Source organism: Oxyura jamaicensis, chromosome 15, assembly GCF_011077185.1.
Source record: "Oxyura jamaicensis isolate SHBP4307 breed ruddy duck chromosome 15, BPBGC_Ojam_1.0, whole genome shotgun sequence".
Taxonomy (NCBI): domain Eukaryota; kingdom Metazoa; phylum Chordata; class Aves; order Anseriformes; family Anatidae; genus Oxyura; species Oxyura jamaicensis.
The window spans coordinates 1,708,120-1,718,707 of NC_048907.1; the positions used below are offsets into that span (position 1 = coordinate 1,708,120).

The 10,588-nt window shown below is 59.9% G+C and overlaps 1 protein-coding gene across 1 annotated transcript in view; it reads left to right on the forward strand.

Moving 5' to 3' along the window:
* The first annotated feature begins 3,080 nt into the window (after positions 1-3,080).
* Positions 3,081-10,588, forward strand: part of CORO1C (coronin 1C) — a 46,086-nt gene continuing 38,578 nt past the window's right edge. Inside the window, exon 1 of the mRNA XM_035340692.1 lies at positions 3,081-4,215. Coding sequence (XP_035196583.1) covers positions 3,096-4,215 — 1,120 coding nt within the window. The 5' untranslated portion in view covers positions 3,081-3,095. The remainder of the gene's footprint in view (positions 4,216-10,588) is intronic.

Genomic DNA, 10,588 nt, shown 5'->3' on the forward strand with positions numbered 1-10,588 from the left:
CATCGTCCACCTGCCAAGGGCAGCCGAGCCCCAGGTCCTGCTGGCCTCGCTTTGAGTGGCGCCGGGGACAGCGCGGGGCGAGGCGCAGGATCTGACCCCGCTGGCAGCCAGACCCGGGAAGGAGCCGACGTTTGCTGCTGGCTTCACGCCTCGCCGGTGCTAGCATCCCCCCTCCTCACGTGCACAGGGTGAGGAGCAGGGTGTCCGTGGAGTCACGGGGCTGAATTAAATCATTTAGCCCCAGCAGGGCCGGGTGCGTGTCACGGGAGGCACGACTCCGCTCGCAGCGCCGTGGGGATGTGGGCAGCAGCTCCCCGGCCGGGCAAATCGGCTGCAAGTGATGGAGGAGCGAGTTCTGGGCTCCTTGGGGAGGTTTTGGTCTGCTCGGCCCCCTCGGTGGGCACGGAGCCCTGGCGGGGAGCTGAGCAGAGCCCCCCGGCTCCGTGTCAGAGCCCACCCGGGACACCAAGTTCTGGTTTTTTGTTCTGGTGCCGGTGGAGCAGCGGCTCCCGGCGGCGCCGCGCTCGTTTAGGGCCGAATGTCACATCCTGTTGTGATGTTGCCATGGCAAACCTGGGCAACATCTGGAGCGACTGCGTTCCCTCCGAGGGCCGTCAGGGCGTTATTTATAGCGGAGCCCCCGTGGGCAGCTCGTGGCTGGGGCGCAGCCGGGATCCCGCGGGACTGATCCCCCCCAGCCCGTCCCGGCTGCGTGGTTTGGGCTGGGTGACCGCAGGGCTGGAGAGCAGGCATCGTGCTGCTGCTTCTGGGGGGAGAAAACTGGGGCTTGGCGGGCGGGTGAGGGTGGTTTCAGCGGCCAAAGCACTGCAAAGGGAGGCAAGGACCAGGAGACGCCGCTGCCCCTCGCGGGCTGCCCGCAGCCCCAGCACGAAGCCTCTGGGGCTGTTCGCGCTGGGTCACGGTCGGACCCCGCTCTGGCTGTCCAAAGAGGTGGAAACGGGAACGTTTCCCAGAGCAGAAGCTGGGAGGTGGCACTGCCCAGGAGCAGCGGGGCTCAGCCCGCGGGCGCCCACGTTTTGTCCTGGTCACGGCAACCGAGGATGCTCCGGGGAGCTGTGGCTGAGCTCGCCACATCCACGCCAGCCTCAGCCCCTGCCCTGGCACCACGACTGCCCTAAAAGCGTCCTCCCCTCCGGCTCAAGGGACGGGCGGCAGCGGCGCGGCCGTGGTTGCCATTTCCTTTTATGCAGACAGCCCGGGAGCAGGCACGGCGTCGCTCCCCCGTCGGGCTTTCCGTGGAGTTCGATAAGCAGCTCCCAGGGGAGAGCAGGGCGGCCCCGGTCCATGGTGGCTCCTCCTGGGCTCGGCCGCAGGCTCAGGGCCCTTTCCCCTCCCTGCTTTGCCCGCAGAGCTGGGGAGAAGCTTTGCGCCGCCGGCTTGGTTTCGCTGAGCCCCTCCTGGCAAGCTGGGGGTGACAAACTCAGGGCGTGCCAGCCCCGCTGTGCACCTGCCAGCCCCAAAGTCAGGGTAAGGTCTCATGGAGAAAGAGAAAATAAATTGGTTTTGTTACGGGCAACCAGGCCATTGCCTCAAAGAGACAAAAAAAAAACCTGAGTTATCGATCAAGTGTCTGGAGCCCCTGGAGGGTTTGTTTTGGGCAGCCTCGGCAGGGGCTGAGCCCTTCCAGCGGTAACGAACTGCGCTCGGTCTCGCTGCGGAGCGGCTCCACGGCGCGCACCGAGAAATCTCCCCGCGAGGGCCCGGCCGGGCTGATGAGCGGGGCAGAAGTCGTCCCTCGCAGCCTCCCGCGCTGGCTGGCAGGGCAGGGAGGCGATGCTGCCTCGGGGTAACGCGGGAAGCGGCACCCGCTCGGCGTGCCCTTTGGGACAATTTAGGTGTTTTTTCTGCGCCCGGGCCCGGGATCCTTCCCCAGGGCCGCGCGGGGCGGCCGGCAGCGCTGCACCATAAAAGGCAAAGCGCTGGGGAGCCGCTCGCGGTGCGGCCGCTGCCATGCCAGGCATCCACGGCTGCGCGGCCAGGGCCCGAGCCTTGCAGCCCCCCGCTCCCCCCTCCGCAGCCGCCCGAGGATTTGCAGGAGCCTGCTTGGCAGCAGCAGCAGCCGAAGGGAGCCCCTTCCTGCTGGGAGGCTTTGGAGAAACACCCGGCACGTTTAGCCGGGGGGGTTTTGAGAAGTTAAGGTTTGCAGGCTCCGAAGGGGGAGCTTGTTTCCGAGGCTGCTGCTGGGTTTCGCTGTTTATCTCCGTGTACTTCTCATGCCCCAGTAATTCCCTGAGCCGTAACGTATTCCTGCCGATAAGTGCGGCCGCTCCGTGTCTCCGCGAGCTTTACACGGAGCGGATCCGGAGCCGGGGGCCCCGTGCCAGCACCGCGCCACTTCCCAGCAAGGAGAGGGCTCGGGGGCACTGGGGGGGTGCCAGGAGCTGCCCAAAATCCGCGGCGGAGCCGAGGGGGGCGATCCTGCCCGCAGCGGCGTTTGGCCTGGCAGTAAATCAGTGGAAGCAGCGAGAGCGGAGGGGAGCCGGGGAGTTGTCGCTGCAGCGGGCTGGGGAAAGGAGGAGAGCCCCCGGAGAAAGATGTGAGTGCGGAGTGAGTCCCGCCTGCGAGGGGCTACGGGCCAGCAGAGGAGAAGCTTCTGCAGCAGTTTGGGCAGGGAGCAGCTCTGTGCCACGAGGGAGCCCCCTGCCCGGCCGCGGGCGCCGCCGTGCCAATGTGCATTTTCCACCCCGGCTGGCCGTGAGGCTGCGAGCCGCCGGTTCACATGACCCAGGCTCGGAGGCTTCCAAGCTGTCCCCGTGTCTCTCGCAGCGCCGGAGGAAGGAGAAGGCGGTGCCGACGGTCTGCCGAGACCCAAGGTGGGAAGGGAGCCCGGGGCGGGTGGACCGGGGATCACGGGGACCGAGCTGGCAGCCATGGAAGCATCCACCTGGCAGTCCTGCGGATATTTACGGGATGACACAAGTCAGGCACGAGGCAGAGACTGCGCCACGTCCCGGGCAGCCTCCGCAGTGGCATGCCAGGATTACGCCCTGCTGCAGCAGAATCCGCGCGGCCAGGAGGGCCTGGGGCACCTTCCCCAGCCCGCGGCCGAGGCGCACGTCCCTGCCGGGGCCCCGATGAGCGGCAGCTCGGATGAAGGCGCCGCACGGGCAGGGCGCGGGAGAGGGGAGGAAGGAGAAGCCCCTCCGAAGGTGTACGAGATGCAGGTCGGGCACAGGTGGCCGGGCTCCAGCCGGACGGTGAAGCCCGTGGTGTACCGGCTGGAGGAAAGCGAGTACCGGCGGCTGCTGCAGGAGGCAGAAGCAGAGCCTGACGAGGAATGGGAGGCGGAGTACGAGGTACCTGTGCTCCAGGAGAGCTACCCCGGGAACGGGAAGGTGGCGAGTCCGAGCCTCAAGAGGATCAACGCTTTGCAAGGAGCCCTGCGCGGGCAGCTGAGCCGCTCGGACTCGGAGAGCAGCGTGGAGAACCGGCAGGTGAATAAACCCATGCCGAGCTGCCCCTCGGAGGGGAACAAACCCAGCGTCCCCATCAGGTCAGACAGCTTCGAGCGCAACGCCTTGCTCATGGATTACATCCTGCAAAGCAAGCAGGAGGCAGCGGCAGCCGTTTCCCACGTCCCCAGGGACGGCAGCAAGGCGGCCGAAGGCTTCAGGCAGGCGCTGGGCTTCGCCCCGCCGGCCGGCAGCACCCCGGACCCTTGCCAGAACGGCGAGGAGGACGCGGTCAGGAAGCCTGAGGTGGACTGGCAGGTGGCGAAGAGCCTGGAGAGGATGGTCTCGGCGGCCGCAGCGGCTAGAGACGCCGGGAAGCTTTCAAGGCAGAACAGCAGCCAGCTCCTGGAGAGCAGGGAATGGCTGGAAGAAGTCGATTTGGAGATGCTGGATTCGTACAGCATGAGAAAAACCCCTCCGGCTCCTCCGGTCAGGTCGCACAGCAAAGAGAGCTTGGCTTTGAGCATGAGCAAGACGGTGGCGCTGACCGAGGCGCTGCTGGAGCCGTGCAGCTCCCTGGCAAAGCCTGCCAAGGAGCAGAGGGCGGCCGTGGGCGAGTGCGGCGCGGAGCAGCCGGCGGGAGGGAGGGCGCCGGGAGGAGGGGGCCCCGAGGAGCAGGAGCGGAAGGGGAGGAAGAGCCAGGAGGAGGATGAGAAAGTGCTCAAAGTCGCCGACGCCAAGAAAACCTTCGAAAAGGCAAAGGCAGCGGAGGGGAAGGCAGCGGCCAGCAGCGCCAGGAAAGGTGAGGTGGGGGAGTGCAGGGGGGGTGGGGGGGGGGGGCTTGGAGCAGCGCGGGGGGCGCAGAGGTGGCGCGGTGCGGTGGCGGAGCTTCGCTGAAAACCGGTGCTGGAAGGAGCACGGAGCAGCTGGGAGCCGCTCGGGGCACGGCTGGGTCGAGCTGCGGTCCTGTGGAGGTAGGAGGAAAAGCAGGCGTTGGTTCGAGTTTGGCAGCCTCGAGAAAACGCTTCTGGCAGTGAGTCTGTTCTGCGGGAAGGGGCTTTGCTGGGCAAAGCTTTCCTGGACACAAGATATGAAATATCCAGCTGTGCTGCTCGTCATGAACAGATCCAGTGCCAAAGCGCCTGCGCTGTACCTTCTCCCCCTTTCACGTGTGCTTATTTGCCTCTGTCTAGCCAGCCACTGGGCGACCCAGTGTCACCTACCTCTGTGTAATTGCGGCACAGCGCGGAGGCATTATTTGCCCCGGGTTCTTCCCCTCCCGCACAGTGACTGAGCTGAACCTGGCACCGCCTTGGAAGCCATTTCACTGCAAAGCTGTGAATAACTGAGTTTTGTTGGAGCTGTGCTGGCGAAACAGCAGCGCTGTGCGGGGATGGGGCGAGGTGAGAACTGAACGCTCGGTGCTGCGGGGACGGGTCCGCCCCGTGCTTCACCTGCACCTCCTGCTTACTGACAGCCCGCGGTGGTGGAGCTCCTTATAAGGGAAAATACACGTGCTCGGGCACAGGAAATCTATGCTGGTTTGGGCTGGAATAACATATTTACTTAAGAAATAGGTGTGATTGTCCCACCAGGCTGGGTACGTGGTGTTGCCAATGCCTCGCCTTGAAAGCAGCCGCAGCGCCGAGCCAGAATGAGAACCCTGACGTGGGGTTTGTGCGTGTGTCAGCGGCAGCAAACAGCCCACGGCCAGGAGAAAAGGATCTTAGCCTCTCAGGGAGCCTCCGGAGACGCGTTATCCGTCTCACGATGTAAAGAAATAGGGCTGGGAAGGGATGGCAAGCTCTTGGGTGCTGAGCTGCGGAGGTGCCGCACTAGAGAGCGGTAGGGGCGGCCGCTCACGCTGCTGGCGCCGGGATGCGGTCCGTTCGAAACGTACCTGCTTCTAACCACGCACCTTCCCACGCCTCGTGCCGCCCGACTGCACCAGAACGTCCTGCTTGTACTGACCGCCGTGTGATTCCTTTCTTATGCCTCTGATTTTTCCAGCACCTTGAGCCCAACTTGGTCCTAGACAGCAGGGAGAGAAACAGAGCAAGATGGCAAAAGGCTTCCAAACTGATTGACTAATGAGGACGAGACTAGGATATGTGATAAGTGTCACGTGGAGTGCCGCGGGAACCCCAGCGCCCAGCCTCACCTCACTGGCCACTCTCAAAGCCCCTGCTCACTGTGTGGTGCCTTTTTTTCCTGCTATTCAGAAGGATAGGAAGTGTCAACCCCGGGACGTTCACCTTGTAAATAAAATACAGCTTGCTTTTTTCATCCCTTTTTTTTTTTCCTTTGTGTTCTGCTTTCTTGTCCCTCTCCTCCTAGTTACTCGTCTGGTATAGCGGAGATAGCGGCAAAGACAAGCCCATCTGTTGCAACTCATTGCTTCGTTTTTATTTGGTGTCCCGACGTCTTAACGAGGTTTTGGGAGCACCTCCCCTGTAGGGCAAAAATGGGGAGAAAAAAAAAAAAAAAAGGAAGATGTATTTCACAATCACGGGCAATGATGGGGAAGAAAAATACACGGGGATGGAGAGGACAAAGACTAGCTGGAATTTAATTTCAGGGTTTCCTTTCAGGGGGTAAAACCAGTGGGCAGCAGGCATTTCTGTGCCTCTCCTACAGAGCGCTTGGGATGGATGTGTCTGACGGCCGCGTTACTGCACGGAGCGTGCAGGAGGGTGTGCATACGTAGTCAGAGATGTGCTTTATGAAACGTGTGTTAAATCATTGATAGCAGCAGCATCAATGATTGATAACCGCCCCGGCATAATGCTGCCTCCTTACCGCTTGCCGCCCCCGGGGGTCCGTGGCCGCGCTGCGGGGAAGGGGCTGGAGCTGCGACGCCCTTGGCTGTGCCGGGAAGCGGTGCTGGGCCTCGGTGGGGCACGAGGGGGGCAGAGCTGGGGCTAAAACTAAAACAGATCTGGGCTAAAAGTGAGGCTCTGACTCCTCGCCCTCCGCCTTGATTCACACGTTCCTCTTTCCTCCCCGTCCGCCTCTCCGACGTGCTCTCACTCTTCGCCCTTCCCGGCTGTTGTTTCAGAACAGCTGAACGTTTTGCTCTCGTTATCTTCATTTCCTAATTCCACAGCTCCCCTTTCTGGCCAAGGACTGAACAAGGCCCAGCCGAGCGGGCTGTGCTCGCGCTCTCCCAGCCGGGTGCTGGGCCCAGGAGCTGAGCACCAAGGGCCACGGCCGCGAGCCGGCCGCTGGCACCTCCTAGAGCCACCGGACCTCGGCAGCTCTCGGCGTTTGATGATCGTTGAAATACCCCTGAGATACGAGGTGAGCAGCGTGGTAAAGCCACCCTCGCCTTTCAGCGTGAGCCTGATGGCCGGTGGGGAAGCAAGGCAGGAAGAGCAGATCGAATGCTGTGCCTTGCATAGAAAGCGCTGGGATTTTTCATTGCAAGCGGCTCAGATTGCTCCACATTAAACAAAAATAAGAAAAGATAAATAAATAAGCACGCCCAGTAGCACTGAGTGAAACAGCACCGCACCAAAGGGAGCAGCTCCCCTCAGCACTGCTCAGTCCGGCCTGGTGCAGCCCCACCAGGAGAGAGCCTGTGGGAAGAAATATAAAAGCACAGCCTCCAGGTAGGGCAGCCTGGTGCTCCCTCTGATTTTTTTTCCTTAAGAGTAATAAATCCAAAGGCTTCATGAAATAAATAGAAAGAGAGCGGACACAAATGTTCGGGAAAAGTTGCGTAACTCGGATGCTTCTGTCCCAAAATCTGAGAGAGAAACTGCCAGGTCGGGCAGGGTTTCTATGACTTAGCAGTTAAGCCGCAAAACAACCGGACTTTAAATTGCTGATCTCTCTAAACCCCCTGCAAGCCGTCTTCCGTCGTTCCCAATATATTTAGCCACGAGGATTTAGGCAAATTGAAACGTTTGAGATAAATTCATCCCCCAAGTGGTTTTCCTGGGGCTGGCTGCCTGGGTTGCCGTCCGTCCGGGCTCGCTGAGCCACCCCGGGCCACGTCGCACAACGCCAGCCAAGCCCAAATGCTTCTCCTCGGAGAGGTGCCGCACGCAGCACCGGCATCTGCCCTGCCCCGGGGAGCTGCTCAGGCCCTATTGAAACCCAGCCCAGCAGACAGTCACTGCTTTCCATGAAGGGTATGCTCAAATGTCTGATTTAGTTGTCTTAAAACCTGTGAGCATGGTGCCCACCCAGCATCGGGGGGGGGGGGGACTCGCACGGATGCGAACTCTTGAGGTTTGTTTCAGATTCTGCTACGGATTTCCCCTGTGCTGTGCTGGGAGCCGCATCTCGGGCAGGTGACGAGGAGCTGTGCTCCAGACCTTTGAAAATAGCCCTAGCACCTTCAGGTGCTCCTTCCTTCACCTTTTCTAAACCAGAGCTGATGATACCGGGCTGGCAAAGGCGGCTGGGGGCATACCGAACGCGTTACTTATAAGGCACGTCAGGATCGTCTTAGTAATTTATGGCATGGATGGAATAGATGCATATTTGCAAGCCGGCTAATTTTAGCTGCTGACATAAGTTTCAGAGGTGGAGTCTGCAGACGCGGTGCTGTTTCCCTATAAAGGCTGCGAGATGGGCTGTTTGCAGCAATCCCGCATCAGCGTAGCGCAGGGTGAGATGCGCGACGGCTTAGAGCAGTCAGATGCACTTTTGAACAAATTCTCGGCCTTTTCTGCAAAATTTAATCATCAGGCGTGCTCGTGCCGACAAAATAGAAGGACAAAATTTGTTGTCGGATTCCTTGTAGCTGCAAGGATTTGGTAATAGGCTATTTTCCTCTGCAAAAATTAGAGTTTGTGACATATTTTGACAAGCTGCTGGGCTTGCATCACACTGGCTATAATTTAAGTACTGTTTGTTAGAATTATTTCATTCAGCTGAAGTGATGAAGATTACTGTTTACAGAGGAACCGCAGAGCATGTGTAAATCCTCAGCCATTATTCCTGTTGTTGAGACTTCAGCCCGAAATATTTGTCATTTCTTCATCGCCTTGTATGGCGATCTGTTGGGATTTACACGGCTCGTTAATCCAGGTCGGGATCTGAGTGATGTTTGGAACGTTTCCACCCAAACGTTCGATGAAGCGTTAGAGAAAATTCAACAGGTATCATTTCCTCTCATTTTAATCACTCCTGTTTTAGACGGGGGCCAAAATCTCACTTGTTTTTATTTCTAAGCTGTTGGGTAGTGCTGGGTACTTCTGCCTTTGCTGTTGTGTTTCAAAGCCAAGGAAAGCATCGCCTGCTACGCGATTGCATCCTTTCAAGCTTGCCCGCTTGTTTTGAGCTACAAGCCATCCACATGCGGTGCCGTAGCACTACAAGTGCCATCGTGTATGTTTGCGTTAGCAATTTCAGCAACTTAACCCAGATGCCCAGGTTCAAAACATATCATGCTGACAGCAAGAGGGACCGGCAGCCGAGACATCAGCTCTGTCACTGACTCATTATGTGACCTTCAGCGAGTCACGTACCTGTACGGAAAACATGAATCACAATCCAAACCCACTAAACTACAGATTAGCTACGGGTCTGCTCCGGGGCTGCTAAACGGCTTTTTTTCTTCTTTTTTAGCTGCAAAGAGGTTGTCTGAGGGATGAGGGCAGAGCGTGAGAGCTGGGCTGGCGTTCAGAAGGCAGGCATTAAGCTCGTGGTAATTGGTGCTGAGGGCGGGTCCTGGCGGGGATGCAGCCTTGCCGCTCTAATCTCTGGGTGTATCGCTTCTTATCAAGGTGTTGCTCGGTACGTAAGGGAGACTTTCCTGCTTATTGAAGCAGTGGTTAGACTTGTGTAAAGGTTCAGCGAACGCCAAATAGCATTTGTTTGTTTAATTTGTAGCTACTGGGGCATCTGGCGTTTCCATCAGCTGCCATCCAGTCAGACCAGCAAAACCATGGCAAATGCACCTCTCAGAGGCCTTCTGCACGCTGGTACACCCAGCTACCACCTAACGCGGCGTGCCTTGCGCTCCTGCTGCAGCCTGATGGGGGAAGAGGAGCCTCGTGGCTCGCCGCGACCATTTCACCCAGCTCCGCGCTATTGCAAAGGAAGTCACGGGCGCGCCTCTCCCCTGAAAGAATCGGGCCCCTTAAGCACCTAACCGCATGCAAATGCATTTGAGAATATTGGCTAAAACGTGTAAGGAAGTCGGGCTAGCTTTGGGTTTTGGCCATGTATGGTAAATACCGCGCAGCGCGGGCCTGGTGCCGCCGGCCCCTGGAGGAACTGAAGCGTGGCGGCGCCTTGGGGTGCTCGCTGCACTAACCCGGCCGCTCGCTGCTGGCGACAACTGGCCTCTGCCGCGGGATGGCGGTGAGGAAGGCAACCCGCTTTGCAAATCCAAGCTGATTTCCCCAAAACTTGCTTTACTTCTGGTGCAACCGTGCAAGTCTCTGGTTTCCAGGCAGCTGCTTTGCTCCCCCCTGAAGCGTGGTTTGGGGCAGAGGCTCAAGCTCCTGCTCTGTCACCGTCTTGTTGGTCGCACTGTTTCCCACCAGCTAACCACCATGACAGAGGAGGCAACGCTTGCTTTTACTGCAGAATCGCTGTGGTTTTTTTTTCAGTGTTTTTTGCTGAGAAACTGGTCTGGGGGCTCAGGAGGAGCCAGCAGCCCTGGCTGTGCTGTGTCCCCAGCCCCCCCCATCCTGTGCTCAGCACCTCCGTGTCCCCATCTGTGTGCACCCTGTAGATGAAAGCACAGCATGGGGCTGGCTGTGAGCACAGCGAGGGGCTGAACGTGAGGGAGCTGCTGCTGGGCACGGCCATGCTGTGAGAGAAGAGGCTCTGAGGGGCAACGGGGACCACTGTGGGCATGGACTCAGCGAGGAGCTAGACACTGGTGGAGGTACTGGGGTGAGATGGCTGAGGAGAAGCAGCCATCCATGAAGGGACCATGAAGGGACCATGAAGGGACCGTGCCCCCCTCGGCAACCCCCTCATGACAACCACCGGGCCCCGCTCCCTCATGGCACGGCTTTTATAGGCGCCCCCACCAGAGGGGCGGGGCAGATAGAGCGCGCGACCGCGCGTGGCGGAGAGCGCCGCTTCTCCATTGGTTCACCACCCTGCCACTCATCGGAGACCAAGCGAGGCGGGGCCCGTACCGGCGGGGCGGGGCGGGGCCTGCCGGCCGGGTGGGCGGGGCCAGGCGGGGGCGGGGCCCGCCCCCG